The following is a 20,969-nucleotide window of genomic DNA, read 5'->3' on the forward strand; positions in this document are numbered from 1 at the left end:
GTATGACCTTGGTTTTCATTAAAGAAGAAACAATGGATAATTACTTGGTTGGCTGCAGAGCAGAGCTGAAATAAACACAGAGCCAGGCCTAGACCCCACCGCTCAGATGTCTTCTGTTATACGAACAGTTCTCATTACTGCGGCCAGCTCCATTTAAGGTGGGGGGGAGGGGAGCAGAGGAGACCATAAAGAAGGCTTGTTTTTCAACACATAAAATTTTGGAGCCTACCGTCGCGTATCTCTTTCCGGAGCTCGCTCTCCAGGAGCTCCAGCTGTTGGCTCTGTTTGCGGCTCAGCTCCTTTGATTTGTGCCTGGTTACCCCCACGGCCGCTGAGGAGACAGAGATCCGGCATCAGATTGACATGTTAACTTCAAAAAAAAAAAAAAAAGGAAAACGAAGCCAACCTTGACATTTCTTTTACAGAGAGAGAGAGAGAGAGAGAGAGAGAGAGAGGGAGAGAGAGAGAGATGGGGGGAGAGAAAGAAAGAAAAGAAAGAAAAGAAAACAAAAGAAAGGAAGGAAGGAAGGAAGGAAGGAAGAGAAGAAAGAAAGAAAGAAAGAAAGAAAGAAAGAAAGAAAGAAAGAAAGAAAGAAAGAACGAACGAACAACCTTTAAGAGGTGGAATTTATCAGAGGAAACATTCCCAGTGAGGGGTCATTCAGAAGAGGAAGATGCCCAAGTGTAGCAGGAAAACAAAAATCCACCCACCTTAAAAGCAAAAACTAAATCAAATAACCTCCACTTGTAACCAAAGATCCCAGCTGGCTGAAAAGTAATGAAATAAGCCCCGTCTTCCTACAGCCACAGGCCACTGATATTGTTCCATTCTTTTTTTATTGTTTCTAAACATCCCGGGAGAAATAAAGTTGAGCCACAATTGCAGAAGGAAACCACAGATCCACAGCGAGCAACGCAAGCCAGACTTGTGTAGATCGAGTTGGGCAACGCGGGGAGCGATCCACCCTGAGCCCTGGGATCTGGGACATTGTTTCTCTCTTCTAACTGTGCTGTCAAGACAGTGCACTGGACGGGGTTGGTACCCGGTTACCATCCCTGCTCTGCCAATTACTCGCTGTGTGACGTCGGGTGAGCTCCTTAGCTTCTCTGTGCCTGGCTGCCTTGTCTGTCAAAGTGCCCACCTCACTGTGATTGCAAGAAGAGGGGGCTGCAAGAAGTAAGCCACAGGAAGCATTCAGAAGTTGTGTTGTTTTTTTTAAAGAATACTCAACAATTGTCAACTACATTATTATCTGGAAAAGCTTCCCTCCCTTAACAGAACCTGTGTGCTAAAAGGACCCACTACCAGTAGATATGAATGATCCTGGAGGAAACAAAACCCAATACAGTTCTTCACGGGACCACTTCACAAAGTCAACAGTCTTAACCATAATATGCACTGTGCATCTTCAAAAAGGATGGGGCACACAGTGATTTCCACATTTTTGTGACCACAGAACCCCTTTTTCCAGGAGCGTGACTTTGGGTTATTTGCACTTCAGGCTGCACTGGCTCAGTGCAAGCAAGGGGAGCTGGGCAGCCACGTCTATCGAGCCATGGAGTTTTTTATGGCTGACATTTCCAGGGGAAGCCATGGTAGGTTTTGTAGGTGGTAAGCCTAGGTCCGGTATGTTTTGTGTTTTCATTCATGATGTGACCGACAGGCTAAAATATTTATACATTCTACACTTGCTCAAGCTGCTGGCGACAGGTGCTGCCCTGCAATCGCGGCAAGAAGGGGATGAGAATTTTAAAGGGCTTTGCAGATACTGATGAAGCCAAAGCCACGTGTCAACCTGATCCCACTTCACCGTACAGAGCATAAACAATCTCGACGACAAAGTGAGGGGAGGGCAGTGGTGAATCGCACGATGCACAGGAAGAGAGCAGAGGTTTCTAGTAAGCTGCAAAGTGGAGATGACTCCATGGTGAGACTGGTGTCTACAGCTGCTTAACACTAGCGGATTCTCAAAACAGCTCAGCGTTTAGAATGTATAAGTAATCTTCTTACTCGAAGCCAGCACCAGCCAGGACTTTATTAAAATAACAAGCCCCATTCTGGATTCCAGATGGAGAACATGAGGAGAAGCCCAAGAAAATACCTGAAATGATCATCAACAGGGCAAAACAGGGCCTCTGCACAATGAATCCACCCCACTGGGCCAGTCAGTCACACACAGAATATCTTTCCCTCACTGGACTGAGAACCAGCCAGGAGAAAGGGCCAGGCCTTCACTCATCCTCTTCAGTGCCAGAAGCTTGTGCAGTTATCAGCAACACAATGAGTGCCCAGTGAACACAAGGTAAATGGATGCAGGGATGGATGAACCAGCTCAGAACCACGTCACACGCTCAATGGCTATAGGGACCAGGTACACAGGTGAGTCACGTGGCCCAGGTGCAGACAGCAGGGAGTGGCAGGCACTGTGGCAAAGCCCCAGGGACCCACATGGCCCCTCCCTGCCAAGGTGTCACTGCTACTCAGCTCCAGTAAACCCATGCTAGGGAACAGTGGAGATCCAACAATCTAGATCTTTCAGATTTTCAAGAGGTATTTCAAAAAACGTGAATTAATAATTTCTTTTTAATTGAAGTGCAGCTGACACAAATGTTACATAGGTGAATCACTTAATTTTAAAATGCTGTCAACCATTTCACCATCTAAAAAAAATGCTGTGTGGGCCAAATGAAACAGATTGGTGGGACACATTCAGCCAGCAAGCAACCACCCTGGGATCGCCGTGCCTGGATGAGCCTTGGGATATTTTAATAGATGGTACAGATCACACTTCTCAGACATGGTTCTGCCAGGAAAAGCAGAGCTGGGATGGGAGCAGGGGTGTTTGGTGAGGTGAGAAAACAGCAGGAGATGACCAGATCTTGAAAGTCCAAAATGCCAGAGGAATTCTGAAGGGATAACGTAAATGGGACATTTGTCATCATGATTCACAGCATTGGGGAAGTAACGTGGACTATATTTCTCCAGCACCAAGATGCCATCTTTGTACTGATGAGGCATCCTAAAAAATATTTGAAAGTCCTCAACGTGTACCTATTTATTCCTTTCCCAAAGTTGTGATTTGGGTTTTCTTCCATTAATACTTAATTGAAGCAAACATCCCTGGCAAGCTGAGAGTCTGCCTGCCTGACAAGAGGCCCCAGGGAATAATTTCTCTGACAAAAATCAAACGGGGCACTTACCAAAGATGACAATCACCAGCAAGACGGGAAGCACAATCAGAAAATACCAAGTGGTAGGAACTGTTTCCTGCTCTACGTAGAGCTCCAAGTTTCCCAATTTAACCTAATGGGAAAGAGTGTCATTAGACTCCATTGAGTTGGGCACCATACTTATGTACACACTTGTTCCTCCAAAACATCTTCCCCAAGATACAAAAAAAAAAAAAAAAAAAGTGACAAGCTAGGTAGGATATATGAATTCCAGTCCTACTTTGGACAGATTGGCTATGTGATCTTGAGCATATCGAGAACATTCACTGTGCCTCGGTTTCCAGTTATGTCAGTTGAGGTGCACTGGTGTATAGACCTGGAAATTTTAGAATGGAGTCCTCTATGCCCTATGGGTTTAACTCCGCCATCCCATTCTTAGCTGCCTCGTCTCTAAAGTGGGATGTGGATAGTGCCTCTTGGCAAGGTTGTCATGAAGACTAGATACACTTCATCATTTGAGTGAGTAGGCTCACAGCAGTCCTGCCCAAGACTCCCCAGTGGCTTCCCAGAGCTCAAAGCCAAGCCCTTGTGGACCAAGCCAAGCAATGGTCCACAAGTTCCTAATGATCTGTTCCCTCTCATTGCTCCCTCCACGAACTCTCCAGCCTCCTTGAATATGCCCCCTTGCACCCTCTGCTCCAGCCACACTGGTCTTCTAGTGGTCCCTCCAATGCACCAGGCAGGCTCCTGACTCAAGACCTTTGCAACCTGCAGTTCCCTCTATTTAGAACTCTACCCCAGAAAGCCCCCTGTTCATTCCCTCTCTTCCTTGGGGTCTGTACTCAAAAGTCCTTTTTTACAGAGAGACCTTCCCTGCCTACCACCATCCAACTTGCAGTGCTGCCTGCCCTCTGCTTCTTTTTTCTCTGTGGTGAGTACCACCCCCTAACACATTTCTAATTTGCTTTCTTCATCCCCACAAAGGCAGAACCTGGGGTCTGTTTTCTTCTCCACTCTGTTCCCATCACAGAATAAGCACTCAGGGACCATTTCACTAATAAAGATGGCTAGCGTTCCCCGCCCCCCCCATAACCAACGTGACCGGTGGGAGTGCTTGTGAGTTCAGAGGTCATTACTGATTTGATGATAATTAGTACCCTCTTTACTGTACAGATGGACAATGGGAGGCTCAGCAAAGCCAAGTGACTTACCTAAGGTCACGCAGCTATTAGCTCAAGCAGCTGGGACATGACCATGGTTTTTTTTTTTTTTTTTTTGGTCTTCCAGTCTGATATTCTTTCTTCTTGACCTTCATTCAATATTTATGACTACAGATCATAAAACATTTTTTTGGGTATAGACTGTGGAGAGCCTCATATGGCATGAACACCATAAAGAAAGACTTCTAATATGTTTCCTTTCCCAAGGGTCTCACATCTTTATTGTGGGACATAAATATATCTGTGATGGGACCCTCCAACGTGTCGGGAAAAGATGAATTGTGGCAAGTAGGACTCCATGATGGAGGGAGCAGCCCTCGACCCATAGATTATCTGGTCTCCATTCGAATCTACTGCTACTGAGTGTGCTGGGTTTCTGCTAAGACATGTCACCTCCACAGTTGGGAGAAGAATGACAGCTCGTTCGTCAGTGGTCTGGAGATTCTGCTTGCAGATGCTACAGTCTAAATGTATGTCTAGAACAAAAGCTATCAAGACTCATTAGTATTGGAGACAATGGCATGTTCAATGCTTTGACATTCGAATAGGCACATGGACGGAGGCTGCCAGCTATTTTGGAGGAATTATGCTTGTGCTTGCAATAGCAGCTTTGTTTATCTGCTATTTAAAGTGAAGATCTAAAGATCCATGACAGATGCCACTCTGGCTTTGGAGTAGCTTGAGGAAGTGCCCCAAATAAGGTAAAACCAACAGGTGGGCCTGTCAGGTGACTTACACGAACTTTCTTGGAAGAGGTGTCAATGCTGTTTGCATTAGTGATGCCTTTAATTTTGCAAAGGATGATGGTGAGATCTTGATTTCTAGTGATGTTTTCAAAACTGCAATTTAATTGCTCATTTTCCCCATGGAAGAGGGTGATTTCAATGTCTGTCTTGGAGATGTTGAACTCATCGTTTTCTTTCTGCGAAGAATGAAGAGGAGATGGAGGAATCAGGGCACATGGGGGAACCCACAGACCCCAGCACACCTCGCCCGGCAAGGCCGGATCGGGACGCTGGGGCAGGACACATCCCAGCGGAAGTAAGGGAGAAACGTACTTGGATTTTCACTTCCAATTCTGTGTCCCCCTCGGGTTCGACCCGACACCCTGTGAACCTGGGGTCCTCCAGATACTGCAAGCTTCCGCACTCCAAGTAGGTCTCCTGGACTCTGAGCTTCACAGTGACGTTTGTACGTGCTTTCAAGCTCTTTAAACTGGGAGCTAGAAACCTGCAGGAAGTCGCCATACAATATTCAGAGACCTGGGGGAGGAGAAAAGAGCATTTTTAACAACTTCATCAGCCAGTCCCAGTCCTGCGACTGAAGAGCGAGGCGACAACTGAACTCTGTGCTTCCAACTTGTCATCTGAGAATTCGGGGTAGTGATGTCACCTCCCCTTACAGGGCAGAATTAACCTGAAGTCAAACTCAATGAGCCAAGGGCTCATTAAATGAAATGGGGGCTAAATTAAATGAGATTACATGTGCAGAAAAGCTTAGAACAGTGCCTGGCACATAGTAAGCACTCAGTGAACGCTAGCTGGTATCACTGCAAACACCGCCAGCTATCAAGAGCAGCCCACGCTCATGCAAGGCAGACAGGGTGCACAGAGAAGCAGCCTAGGGGAAGAGGAGGACTTGGCACCAGCAACTTTACAGGGCCTGTGTGTCCTGCGAGGCCTCAGGGTGGGTTGGGGTACGTGGGCAAGGAGGGGACCATCCCCTAGGGAGGCTGCAGGGACCCACACACTGCTGGCCGCATCCCTCCTGCAGCGCTTAGCACAAGTCACTGACCACAAGTGAGGAAACAGTTTTGCAGGCCTGACCTGAAATCACGGTAACAAAAGCAAAAGGGACAATGTGGCCCCCATGCAAATGCAGAGCATGAAGGCTGGGAAGAATACAGAAAGAGTGGCCTGCTTTACAGGTTTATTATTATTATTTTTTAAAGATTTATTTATTTATTTATTTATTTATTTATTTATTTATTTATTTATTTATTTATTTATTTGAGACACAGAGAGGCAGAGACATAGGCAGAGGGAGAAGCAGGCTCCCCACAGGAAGCCCGATGCAGGACTCGATCCCAGGACCCCGGGATCACACCCTGATCCAAAGGCAGATGCTCAACCACTGAGCCACCCAGGTGTCCCTTTACAGGTTTATTTATAAAAAACATAAATACTGTCATCTTTAGAGGTGCAGAGAAATGGGGCAGAGAAAGCTGCTGGAAAAGAGGAGGTTGACAAAGGTCCTAAGGAAGAGCAATAAGGGGCAGGTGACTGGCTCAGCCTGTGGAGCATGTGACTCCTGATCACAAGGCTGAGAGTTTGAGCCCCATGTTGGGTATGGATTGCTTAAAGAGAAAAATCTCAAAAAAAAAAAAAAGAGCAATACAAATCGTGGAAAGAAATTTGTCAGGTAGGGAGTTTACCTGTTCTTTTAGTTTCTAATATCAGACTTGAAAAGAAAGGGTGGCGGGAGGTGCCTTGGTGGTTCAGCTAGTTGAGCATCTGACTCTTGATTTCAGCTGGGGTCATGGTCCTGGGGTTGTGGGATTGAGCCCTGTGCTGGACTCCACACTCAGTATGGAGTCTGATTGGGGTGCTCTCCCTCTCCCTTTGCCCAGGACCCCCCTGTGTGTGTGTGTGTGTGTGTGTGTGTGTGTGTGCTGTGCGCGCGCGCGCGCGCGCATGTGTGCGCTTTCTTCCCACTCCCCTCTCTCTCAAATATATCTTTAAAAAAAAAAGAAAAAAGAGAGGGTAGGATGAGGCCATAGGTGGGAAGATCTGACACAAACAAAATCTACTTCCTTCTTAATAAACCTTCCCCAGCCCTGGATCTCTCGTTCTCATTTCTGGCGAGGTGAAGAACCAAACAAACCTCTCTGTCCTCACATTGCAGAGATGTGGCCTGGAATCAGACACAAGGTAAGGCATAGAACTGGCTCTGGGTGCGGCAGGAGGCAGATGTGTGTGTGACAAGGCTGTAAGGATGACTCAGGAAGGCCGCCTGGACCTAGGCCCCGAGTCCACACCGGTCCCGAGCATGGTGAATGGGGAGAGCGTTCATGAAGCATTTAGAAGTGCATTCAGGAGGCCCCAACCCGCATCGGAAATCCATCATTTTGTGTGATGAGGCCCTTCTTGGACTCCTACCAGTATTAACAGGGTGCTGGAGGCCAGAACCCTGTGTGGGGAAGTGCAAGGTAAGAGGAGGCCAGGTCAGAAGGAAAGGGCAGAAAGATGTGACAAGATTTCTGGGATGTGGGCAGGGCACTGGGCCTCTGACCCGCAGCTCTGTTGGCACAATGGCAACACCACCACCAGCCTGCACAAGACCGCTCTTCTTGTTGGCATCTCCCCTTCACCCCTCACAGGGCATCTTCGCGTGTACTCCTAAACATCGGCTCCTTACAGTGCCTCCCTACAAAGCCCATGCGGAGAAAACGGCAGGCCTGCCGTACCCAGCTCACTCCTCTCTCCTCCGTGCCATGATTGGAAATGCTCCACCACAAAGAGAGAGTCTTATTATCTCCATGATAGCCCAGATGGTGGATATCACCCAACAGGTAGACGCTTGTAACATCACAAAGGCACAGAAATAAAAGATATTCCCCAAGAGATGTTAGCGTGATGAAAACAAAATCATCCTTGAAAATTACTATTATTACAAGGTAGCTAAAGACTTACATTTATGTTTCCTTTTAACTCGTGTGAAATGATTAAGTTGTCAATTACGTCAAAATTTCTGCCTATGATGGTTATATTTTGACCACCACTGCAAAGAAAAAAAAATTAACAATAGGAGTTTCATAGTAAACATACAGGCATTTTTCATCTATGAACAAAGCTATCACTTTATCCACACTTGGTATGAAACTCAGTTACGTTAGAGAGCCAAGTAATACATTTTAACTTCAAAGGCAGGATAGTTCTACAAGTTTTTTAACGATACCGGCCACAAAATGTATAGTTTTTAAGATACATAAATATAAAAATTCGGGTCAGATCCTGTTTTAATTCTAGGAAAATGCCCAAATTCTTTCACAGAATTTTGAGTTTTGTTGTGTCATGTTGCCACATATAATCAGATCATCAGCTATACCCCAAAAAGGTTTCACTAAACAGAATTTTGTTTGATTGCTGTTTAATCTATATTAAGACACTTCAATCTAACAATTTTCAAAATCAAACTCCCAACCTACCAATTATACTTTATTTAGGGAGATGGGGAACATTTTGGACAAGGTAAAATTATAAATGGCATTAAAACTATAAATTCCCATTTGGTAGGCCATATAAATAACAGCTACGTTCTCTCTCTCTCCAAAACCAAGCCAAATGATTTCACATATTCTCAGCACATAATCGCTTATAAGCAAAGTGGTCATTAGATGTGAAATAAACAGCTGTCCACAGCTCTGGCTGCCCTCATCCCCCCATTCATGTAGGTCATTCTGGGGGACAGGAGCTGGGGAATGTCAGCTCCATGCACCAGCCAAGCCCAGGATGACAAGACCGGGAGGTAGGCATGAGCAGGCCAATTTGTGCAGGGCAGAAGGAAGACAACAAGCTCTCAACCAGTCACAAGGGGGAAGGGTCGAGTTGGCCTCATGCCAGCCCATCACTGTTACTAGAAAGTGGAGCCCAGCATGCTCTGCCAACGGTCAGCCTGCAGAGCCCTGTTCTTGCCCGGGGAATAACTCAGAGTCACAGGCCCCGGATATCACAGGTGAGTGGACACTAAGAAGCCTAACAAATCACTGCGTTGTACACCTGAAACTATGTTATATTGTAGGTCGACTACAGGTCAATAAAAAAATAAAAATAAAGAAGCCTCTTATTTTATAGCAAGGCAGAACACAATGGTGGTTTACAGCAGGACTGCCTGGGAGCTTACAAGTGGTTTGACTACTCTATGCCTGTTTCCTCTTCTGCCAAAGGAGCTATTCCTTTCATGATGATTAACTGAGTTAATAAATGTAACACACAAGGCATGTGGGGAATGCCACATCAGTGTCTGTTTTTATTTACAGGAAGGATTTATACCCAGAGCTGGGAGCACAACGCTATAGACTTGGCTTGGAAATTTCAATATTTTTCATGCCATGGTTAGAGGCAGCACTGTTGAAGTCCTGAGCCCCCAGCTGTGTGGAATGTGACTGTATTTGGAGACAGGGTCTTTACAGAGGTAATTATGATTAAATGAGGTCATTGGGGTGGGCCCTAATCCAGGAATATGACTGGTGTCCTTATAAGAAGAGATTAGGACACAGTCACAGAGGGAAGACCATGTGAAGACACAAGGAGAAGACCATCCTTCTATAAGCCCAGAAAAGAGGCCTTGGAAGAAACCAACCCTGACATCTACCTCTGACTTAATCTTAAATAAGAACACCGGACTATAAGTATTTTTCTTCTTCTTCTTCTATTTTTTTTTTTAAACAAAGGCTCCTCTACATCTACAGTTTCATTTAGACAGTACTTTGAAAATCAGCTTCATGCTGTGTTAGGTGAAATATCTTATTATGAAAATGTCTTTAGGGCTATATTCCAAAATCTGAATGTGAATTTAAATTCAACTAGGCATTTTTTTTTTAAATATATTGGAGTCATCTGGAAGAGTTTATTTTGGAATGTCAATCTTTCTCACAGGGAGTATCTTTGAAATGTAGCTACTGCTTTTCATTTCCATACCTTCCAATATTTCCTCGAATTATTCAAAGCAGCTTACTCGAAAGGTTATAAAATGAAAACTGTCAAAGAGCAGCTTTGTGTTGTGGGCAGGAGTAAGATGTGGTGCATGTGTATCAGAAACGTAGGCTGGGGGTAGGTACTGCAACCGAACAAACATTTTAAGAGGCAAAGGATTTATACAATGACAAGAAACCACCGTACAAAGCAAACGTTTTAGCTGTGAGCTTCCTGGCAGCCACAGCTCGTAGTAAAGCAGGATCTGCTCACAGTGTTCACAGTGACAACGGGAAGCAGTGGCTGGTTGGGGTGTGTGTGTTTTCCAGGAACAAACCCTCAGGGGGGATTCTGTGAGAGGAATTTGCATAGGACTACTATTTCTATATTTATTTGAGTGAAATCCATGATCTGTATGCATATGACCCCTTCCTTTCTTTCATTCTCTTTGTTTTGTTTTGTTTTGTTTTGTTTTGTTTTGTTTTGTTTTAAGGGAAGAGAAAGAGAGAGAATCTTAAGCAGGTTCCACGCCTGCACAGAACCTGATGTGGGACTCAATCACACAACCCTGAGATCATGACCCCTCTAAGCACAATGTCAGAGAAATATGAATCTTGAAAGCACCTGATCCAGGTGGTGGCTGGATATATGAGGGAACAGCGCGGCAGAGCAATATATGACAAGGGTCCCACAGATGTACAGTCCCCGCCGTCAAACTGGATACACACATCCTTCATTTCTTTCCGGCTGGATGGTAGAGAGAATTTCATATGGGTGTCATTCAGCACGTGGCTAACCTGTATCCTAGAAAGGGGCAGAAAAACAACTGGTAAATGACACAGATCCTTAGCACCGCTGACTACTGAACATGACAGCATACAAATTTTACTTGAACTGCAACAGTCCACAAACTATGGACAGATGCTGGCAAACTGGTAGTTCATCAGGGGCCACTAGCCACTGTGGGTGTCATCCGGGGCTAGGTTCCTCTTTCTTCTGTACATTTTTATGTTTTCATTTGCATTTCCCTTAGAAGTGGGGAAAGCAGATGTCACCATTGCCCTGAACAAGCCATAACAGAGAGTGGCACACGTACTGGGGAGTCCTGTTAATTCTGCTGACTCTGAGAATGACACTATCCTTACCTGTCAGAGACGTACACTGAAGTGTGTATGAGCGGAAAGGACGTGGTGTCTGGGATATGCTTTTAAAAGCTCCAGCTACCACCTGCCCCTCCCCTCCAATGACGAAATGAGAGTGGCAACATGTTGGTAAGTTTTGAAGCTGGAGGATGGGTACAGGGAGGTTCACTGTACTCTGCTCTCTTGAGTATATTGGAAATTTCCATCATAAAATTCCAGTCATTTTATGGGATGAATGGAAAAGAAAAGTTCTTTCTCCATTTCCAAAACTTAGAGAAAGAAAAGTAGTTGCAGTAGAAGAGTAGAAGCTCGTCCCAGGCAGACATGGGGACTCTGGCATTCAGAGAGCAGAGAGCCCATGACCAGAGTCTGTGCCGAGAGCCCGGGCGTCTCAGGGTCAATCAGCATCAGAGCCAAGCCGCCTCCCAAGGAGCTCCGGACAAGAAATGAGTTGGGACTACCCTGGGTGCTTCCAACATCCACCGCACCTGCCCTCTACACCCCTCAGGGTCCAGAGCAAAGCCTTCTACAACATTCATTCTGTAACCTGCACTTCCTCCATATATGATGTTTACAGTGACCCTCTAAAGCAAAAACAAAACAAACAAACAAAAAAAACCAAACACAAAAACAAAAAAACATTAAGACTGTGTTGTGCTGAATAATACTCAGGATAATGATGCTACATGTGAATCTACTATTACTACTTAAAGGATAGTACATGATGATTAACGTCAACATATAAGTCCATTAAGTAGCAATAACAGATCCTGACAATAAGGCAAATTCAAAAAGCATCTGAGCCAGTGTGCATTTACACTGCCTCAGACTGACATTCTGAGCTTTATATTCAGAGCCAAGCTCTTAGGAAATTTATCGTAAAATGGCTGATCATTAAAATTCAAACTTGTTTATAACTTTTGGAAGGAGGGAGGCAGAAATATGGGTCATTCTGCTATTATTCTTGTATTTTTCCCTTCGAAATAATTGGGCATTTGAAAAATGCCATATTAAAAGAGTTTGGGATTACAGCATGAACTCAGATATAGGATTAACTGGGTATTATGTTTACTTCTTGTGAACTTGGGTTCACCGCTCTGATGTGGTTACTGAAATGCTACATGCAGAAAGGCCTCTGAGTCATTTAATTTAATAACTGCAGTATCTCAAGACACATGCAGAATTGAAATGAGAGCATAAAGAGTCAAAGACAGGGCAATGCTCTGAAAACTGACTTCTTTTCCAGTGAAGGTGATTGCCTTGCAGTGAACACACAGGTGTCTAACTTCACAGATTTTGCTAAACAAAATGAAAGATTCTTACAATAAAGTATTTAGCCAGGATCAACAGCACAAAAATGCCTATGCTGCATAGACACAGCCACTAATGTGTGCTTGATAATTGCGGTAAGTAGCAGAATGGGCCAGAGCCACCCATGAACGGCTTTCTCCATCATGATGATAGACATCCCAAATCTACTGTTAGGAGGGGGAAGCGGATGGCAATTATATACAGCAAATGAATTAAAACAGAAAATTCAGTAAATAAGTATGGCAGATTAAAATGCTGTACAAAACCGTTTTAGGAGTTAAAAACCAAAACACCACGCTTCAGCAGATTGTCTTCAATGCATTTCCATGATGAGAACGAGCTCAGTGTTATACTTCATATAGACTGTGATGTCTTCTACTTCAAATTAACCCAAACTTACGAAAGCTAACAAGCAGAAAACTCAATTTATCTCTTTTGTTGTTGTTATCATGACATCTCTTTGGGGGGTAACATTTACACAAGGATGTCAGTGAAACGCTGAAAAATTCTTTTCTTTCTCAAAGTTTCATTGGAAGGATAACTTAGAGGAAAAAGCAGTCATAGCAGAATGATGTTCAAATGTATACTGACCAGATATCTGTGTTAGGGTGTTTGATCTTTTTTTTTAATTACTAATATGTTCCATTTAATTTATTTAGCCTGAAACCAATCCAATAAAGAGAAGGCTACAAAGAATAAAACAGATTAGAAAGTTTCTTCTTTCCAACTTTGATACATAGGAAGAGCTGTGATATTTTATATTTTACCAACAAATTTCTAAGTATGCAACTATTTTTCTAAGGGGATCATCTTCAAGATGGTGTTTGTTACTTAAAATACTTGATTTGGTTCATGGAAATGAATCAAGACCTCAAACAGGCAACCCCGTGAAATGAGCGGGTTCTGAGGTTTGGGAGGGTAAGAGAGGACAGAGTCTCTCACAGTTAACTTCAAATGTGGTGTTTAAGTTATTCTCCTTATTGAAATTATGTTACATCCACTATGCAGCCCAATTGCCCGTTTTGGCACATGGCAATACTTTGAAAAGTTTATAATCACAATGGTATTCCTTTGGCATAAGTTTTAACTTTTTCTATCTTATCAAGGATAAATTACTATTATTTCAACTCACACATCCTTATCACAAGTACTCGTTCCTTTCAGGATCATTGTAATGTTGGATGCCCGGGTGAAGTTTGCCCCCGTGACGATCACATTACTTTTCCCTAGAGTCGATATCTTCCGTGGCTCAATGGACTTAATGTAGAAGACCTGTTGGAAATGAAGATTAACACACAAGATCAAAGCTAAGAAATGGCACTGTTCCAAAAAATCTGTTTATGCGCCGCGGTTCGAAGAAATCACTGGGAAATTACGACATTTTGCAAACACAAGCAGACAGTGTTTAATGAAATCAATGAATTCAAGGAAGAGTGCTGAAGATTCATGTCTCTCAACATGCGACAGCATGAGGTCAAACCAATTAGTCTTTGTCTCACAAGACAGTTGAAAATGCAGTTGAAGAGTCTGACATTCTGTCTGAAGAGTGAGATCTCACTGGAGTCTTGAAAATGCTCAGTGCCTTACAGCCTCTGGAGGCTCAGAATACAACAAAACAAAAGGGGAGACAAGGAGTCCACTGACGTGAGGCCAACAACAGTTATCATTAAGCTGGAATAAATGTCATTCTGGATGAATTTAATTCCCTAGAAAGCAGTGCCTATTTTTTGTTTGTCTCAGAGTTGGGCTATTTGAATCAAGGAGTGTACTGCAGAGAAAAATTTCAAGAAATCAAGCAATTCAGTCACCTAAATTCAAGTTTTCGATGCCACACCACTGTGGTCAACTGTTTCTTCTCCATGGTACCCGTTACCAACTTTATTAGGCCTCTCTTTATCAAGAAATTTTCCCTTGCAAATAACCTGTTACCTGAGTCCCACATCATCCCTGACTTCTCTATCTGCAATGTTTAATCAAATGCTCTTTTAGTCTGACCCCTGGTTTTGGCTCAGGTCATGATCTCATGGTTGTGGGACTGAGCCCTTTGTCGGGCTCCGGGCTCAGTGTAGAGACTGCTTGGGATATGCTCTCTCCCTCTCCCCTCTGCATTCATGGTCTCCTTCTCTCCCTCTTTCTCTGAAATAAATAATTAAAATCTAAAAAAAAAAGAAAAAAAAAGTATTCCACAAAGCTTAAAAAAAAAAATTACAGATTCTCCTGAAAAAAGTCTTTGTTTGATGGCAAGAATCACTTTCCCTTTCAAAGACGAGACAATCCTGGTTTCTTTCATTTTTCTTCTGCAGATGCTAACATCTATCATTCTGATCATTTTGTTGTTCTTTCATAGACCATATCCAGCATGTCTGTACTCTTCTATAATATGGTAACCAAAACAGAACATAAAATTCTGATTCTGGCCAATATAAAGTACAGCAGATCTTTAGCATGAATATGTTTCATACTCACACTACTGACATTTGAAAACAACCTCCAGGGCCAGAGACACAAAATCATGTGAAATTTGGCTAAGCCATAAATGCCAAACGTATCCACGGAGAGGATCAAATCTAGCAGGATGCTCCGATGGCACTGGGAGAGCCTCATTCATGCCCAGTACCTGCCTGCCACCTGCTTCCTAAAGCAGCCTAATATTCTCTGTTCCTTTATATGTGTAATGCTCGTCACAATGGACTCTCTGGGCTGTTCAGTCTGTCCATCCTGCTGAGAGGGAGGTTTTATTCTGCTCCTTGGCAAACAAAGGTGCTATATGGTAGCGCGGTCACCATCACTCATTAACACCATGGATTGGTTCTGCGGATTGAGGTAAATTCATTGTTAATGTCATCACAGCAATGATGTAATGTGACAGAGAATTGATTTCAGTGGCAGAATTTATTTTAATTACTTAGCAGAGGACTTTAGGCCCATATTTATAGAATCATGAAGGGTCTGAAAGGGTCACTTTAATTATTCTGTTATACTTGACTGCATTTTATGGGGGAAATTATCTGCAAGAGTGGTACTTGGAATGGGGGGATTAGCAAAGACTTCAAGATAAATCCCTTGCAAATGTCAAGTGTGTGCTATATAGCAAAAGGCTTACTCTTTGCACTGACACGGTGACAGCTAAGTGAACAAGTATTTATTGAGCATGTACGGGGTCCTCAGTACAGCTCCAGGTGTTGTGGGGGACACATGATCTATGTGCACACCAGGTCAGGAGTTGGCCAACTACCGGATTTGCCTGTAGCAAGCCAAATCCAGTCCATTGCTTGCCTTTGGATGGGCTATGAAAAAACAAAAAAGGTCAAAAAAGTAATAGTGTTCCATGACATGTGAAAATACATGAGATTCCAATTTCAGTGTCCCTAAATAAAGTTTTTTTGGAACACAGCCACATCCATTCACTTACAAACTGCCTGTGGCTGCTTCACATTACAGGGGCAGAGTAGTTGTGGCAGAGACAGCGGGGCTCACGAAGCCTAAACCATTCATTGTCTGGCTCTTTGTAGAAAAAATGTGCTACCCCTCCCACAGTAAAAGTCCACTGCCTTCTTAGGGCAGCAAGACAGACTGTGTTTTGTTTTGTTTTATGTATAATCCCAACGAAGACTCACATTTACATCCCCACGTTTCTTTCTGGATAGCCCTTCTGGATTCCCGTGTTGAGACCGTGATATCTGCTCCAGCAAGATTTTCAAACACCCCAAGTAAATGCTACTTCTCTACTCTCAGGAGAGGATAAGGAGAGCTTTATAACTAATGTAAAAGAATATATTTTAAGGGGGTTATATTTTGCTCCTTAAACGGTTCTATAAACACCATCAGAGGACCCACCATGTTGCCTTATTAACTTTTTATTTCTCCCTGAGCAGAGACAGCCCTGCTACTTCAAAAGGATTTTATTTTTAAACCTTATTGTTTAGAGAAGTTTCCATTGGCTGTCTAGGATGAAATCCAGTCCTGGTCTATCTCCTGAAAGCAGATGCTTCTCATCTGTTTGCAAAGAGGGTCAGATTAGTTGTCCTTTGTTTGCTTGGAGAACCTCTCTTCATGTTAATAAGTGAGTTAAAGAGCTAGCAAGAGGATCTCATCAAAGAAACTGTGCAGGTATACAAAGAAAAAAAGAGAGGAGAGCTAGATGGCCATACTACGTGGCTGTAACAATTCTTAGAACTATGACACTTTCTATTTTTACTGATAAAGGTTTTTAAAACTCCTGTACAGACAGAAGGCAAAGAATGATCTCCTAGCAAATGTTTCACACACTTGTTTTAGATCTATTTTTATATTTTAATCAAGAGTTAATCATCACAGCCTGGTATGAAGTAGTGGGCCCCATGAGCCGACACACAGAAGGGGTTAATTTAAAAGCAACCTAGTTTGATATGAAGAGATGCTTTCTTACAGCCATAAAGTGAAATTCCGCCCTCCTCTTAGATCCAAGGATTTCCACATGCCAAATCCAAATACCACTGGTGATAACCGTCACAACCTGTGTTGTTCAGCATTTAACCTCAGAATAGTCCACTTCCTGTCAGTCACATTTTAAAGACATCAGAGTTATTTTAAATGGCTGCCCAGTTTTAAATTCTTTAATGAAACACTGTGAACTCTGGGTGCTCACCAGTTTAAATTACTCCCTATTCTGTACAGGAAAATATATTAGAAACTGGTTAATTAGGTGATTACAAAATACCCAATTCTTTTTATTATTTTTTTTTAAAAAATGAAGTCATTGCAAGATATTGGAAATAGCACAACCACTAAGAAACAGTTACCTCTGAAAAGGTCTAAGAGGATCACTTCTGACAGTAAGAGTACTTTTTTGAAGTCTGACGTCAACACAATTCAAATTACCATGACATTATACTGCCATTGATTGAAAAGAATATTGGAAAGAGGTGCATTAGGAAGGCTCAGTTTATTAAGACCAAATTGTACTCTATTAATCTGTTTTTTTAAAAAAATCTGAATATAGCAAAGCTCTCTGTAGGCCTGGACCTGAATCAACGCTCAGCAAAATGTCTCTCAGAGTTTCACTGGTGAAATTAGTTCAAACAGGACTGGATAAAAAGTCACACGGATTCAAAACCAGCTGGAAATCTGAAACCAAAGGACATTAGAGAGATGAAAGGTACCACAACTAATTAAAGGAAAGTGTCCTGTAGGGCCCTACAGGGGTGACTATTTGGTTCAGAATTATTTAACATCTTTATTAATGACTGAGAAGGATGGAAGTAATGTATTCATGAAATGTAGAAATTGAAAAAAGTGGTGACCAGCAGTGGAAATGGGAGAGCATAAAAGGAGGTGAGATGCTGAAAGAAAATACGATCCCGCCAAAGAAAAATGAGAGCACAAGATGGAACAACGTAGTCAGGCCTCTGAGGCTCAGCCCCCAGGTGAAGGCTCCTCCATGGGGTTCCCCAGTACTGGCCCCAGGGAACTTGGGATGTAACCTCCAATCTCCAGTTGGTCCCAGGAAGTACCAAGTGTCAGAGTGAGCCACTGAGACCAGAAGATGACAGACCAAGGTCCTCTGCTGAGAGATCAAGGCTTGATTCTCTGACCTGGGACTGTAAGGTGGAGCTGCTGAGGCCAAGCCACATAATTGTAACTCTTGGTCACGGAACCTTCCGAGTGTGGCAACTCAGAATTGGCCTGGGTGACTGGGACTCCATGGCCAGGGGGGGCAGCTCCTCCCTTCCAGAGACCCCCACCCTGCAAATTAGACCTGGACACTCCAAATCCACCCCTCTGTTGAGTTTCACTTTCACCCTGAGAAGCACTCTTGCTTCTACCACTCCCCTACCGGCCTCCGCTTCCCATCCTTAGCCTCTTTTGCCCTCTCAGTCTGAATCGTCCACTCTGACCACACCCCAACTTTCCCTCTCTGAAGGCTTTGATGCTCACAGCCTGCCCCAGCTGGAGATCCTCAGCCCACCCACATTTGTGCCACAGATAGGACAGGCTTTGCTAGTCTAATGCCAAGAGAAGCCAATGTTCGTTTTCTCCCGTCCAGACGGACTCTCATCATCAATACTACATCATTTAATGCTTGTTTATATTCACTGAGGTCGTACAATGTAGAGTCGTGGTTAAAACTGTGGGCTCTGGGGTCAGACCACCTGGGTTCAAATCTCTTGCCTATCATTTACTACCTACTTATCCTCTGCAAGCCAACATTTCTTTATCTATAAAATGGGAAAACAGGTCCCTTGTGAGACTTACATAAAGATATCCTCTGAGCTCAGGATTTAGCACAGGCTCAACAAATATGGGTTACCACTACTCGATTCAGTGCATTCTGGTATTCCTTCTCACATCTTCTGCTGTACTCAACTGCTTCGTCGAAATGAATTTTACTTCCTTCAAAATACTCTAAGTTCTACAGACAGCTCTGGACAAGGACACACATTTGGCCCACCTGTCCAGCACACAGTGAGCGCTCAGTAAAAACATTTTGAATGAACAGATAAATGGACGATTGCAAGCACATTCCACAGCACCTAGCACAGTGATACGCCCACAGAAGCTACTCAACAAGGTATATCTTCAACCTCATTTCCCTCCGATAGGCAAGGTCTCTAAAGGAGTCAATCTGGATTGCTTGTGAGAAATTCAGATGCACATTCGGAAGTGGTGGTAGATAAGAAGAGGAGGCAAGGGAGGCAGAGAAAGAACAATGTGAATGTTGGTTCCCCCGAGAGTGGTGGACAAGTCTTTGTAGGGTGTATTTCTACCCAACCAAGATAAGCAGACGGCAAAGAGTAACAAATAGTGGATCATCATCATATCATAGATCTTCACAACCTTTCTGCGAGCACAGGAAAGGGAGAGGAGCCAGTTCTTCTCCCAGCAGGCAGAGGCCCCAGAGAGAAGACTGTTAAGAAAAGGAAGGAAGAAAGGTGAGCGCAGGGCAGCAGGGCCAACCATCGGCCAGAGACCGGCCTCCAGAGCTGAAAATACCTTCCATCCAAAGTGCAAACACAGGCTTTTGAGTTCATTTCCCTATTTTGGGGGTATCCTTCCTTAATGCAGCCCCCTTGCCAATAGATGACAATGTGTATTTGTAGCATGGGTAAAGGGATTGCAGACAGGGTCATGAAACAGCATGAAGGCAACAGGCTCAACCTGAGACTAAACCAGAACTCTGTCTCCTAAGTACCATGTCCTTGGATGAGCAAATTCATACATTAAGACATGTCTCCAGCAGCATTCTGTGAAGAATAAAACCAAAGCGCCTTGGCCTGGTGTAAGGCCCCATAGATGCAGGCTACAGGGTCATGTCAGTCTTGTATCCTGGGATTTCCTGCACCCTTCTGCTCTAGCCAAATTGAATTACTTGGGGTCTCCTGGACCCCAGGTATAGCTGCCCTGGAACTCCGGCAACCCACTACACTTTTATTTATGCTAGCCCCTCTGCTTAGAACACCCAGTCTTCTCTGTCTCCACGTGTCTCATTCCTCAACAGTTGGCTGAAATGCCATCTCTGTCTATCAATCCATCCATCCACCAAACCTCAACCAACTACACTGGTTAAGTGCTTTTAGCTGCCAGTCACTGGGGCTTAAATAAACAGGAATTACTAAGCCAAGGTTGCAGGCACAGACAGGCTCTCTGGGTTTGTGTACTTCCTGGTACTTCTCCAATGTTAGTATTTTTTGTCTTCTATTCTTATGGTTTCATGTACAAGATTCTTGAGGCTGATAGCAAGACATGTGCCTGATTCATTGGTGTCCTCCTCACTACAGCCATGAAGCTCAGTATAATGGCATCGATTAGGTGCTCAATATACACCTGCAGCTCAGCATCATAAAGCCGAAGGTCATATATGCATCATTCCCATCTCCTGTCTCCTATGCCTGGCACATAGGAAGCACCCGAAACATGGGTGATGTGGGAAGATGCATTAAGGGGAAAGCTCTCAGTGGCTTCTCTGCTGGGAAAAGTGTTCAGGACTTTATTCAGGTCAACACAGGACCCAAACTGGAAATGTGGATTTACACATCCAGTGATAAAGAAAGACAGTAACACTGGCCAGTGCATGAGAAATCCCTCCTGTGACAAATACTTTGCCATTCCCTGTTAGAAACAAAATTGAGATTCTGTTCTGAGCCACATATTTAAAAAAAACATTCCAGTATCAACAAAATACCTTTCTCCAAACTAAGAAGGTGCCATTCACACAGCAGCACTGAAAACTGGCTTGGGCTTTTGGTTATTTTAAGCCTTGTCCTGCCCTCTTGGTAACCCAGCCCGTTCTTCTAGCCACACAGTGTCAAAGGTCAAAAGGCACATGGAGACACTAACATGAAAGAAATTTTAAAAGTCATTGCCTGGATTACCACTCAGCAATAAAAAGGAACACACTATTGATCTATAGAAGAACTTGAATGAACTTTCAGAGAATTGTGTTGAGTTAAAAA

The 20,969-nt window shown here is 43.7% G+C and overlaps 1 protein-coding gene across 1 annotated transcript in view; it reads right to left on the minus strand.

The window, feature by feature from the left end:
* Positions 1–20,969, minus strand: part of PLXNC1 (plexin C1) — a gene marked incomplete at its 5' end in the record, with an annotated part of 136,848 nt that overhangs the window by 44,251 nt on the left and 71,628 nt on the right. Inside the window, 7 exons of the mRNA XM_055336230.1 lie at positions 230–331; positions 3,202–3,304; positions 5,128–5,313; positions 5,450–5,653; positions 8,084–8,171; positions 10,709–10,888; positions 13,670–13,809. Of these exons, the coding sequence (XP_055192205.1) occupies positions 230–331; positions 3,202–3,304; positions 5,128–5,313; positions 5,450–5,653; positions 8,084–8,171; positions 10,709–10,888; positions 13,670–13,809 (1,003 nt within the window). The remainder of the gene's footprint in view (positions 1–229; positions 332–3,201; positions 3,305–5,127; positions 5,314–5,449; positions 5,654–8,083; positions 8,172–10,708; positions 10,889–13,669; positions 13,810–20,969) is intronic.

Source organism: Nyctereutes procyonoides, unplaced genomic scaffold, assembly GCF_905146905.1.
Source record: "Nyctereutes procyonoides isolate TBG_1078 unplaced genomic scaffold, NYPRO_anot_genome, whole genome shotgun sequence".
Classification (NCBI taxonomy): domain Eukaryota; kingdom Metazoa; phylum Chordata; class Mammalia; order Carnivora; family Canidae; genus Nyctereutes; species Nyctereutes procyonoides.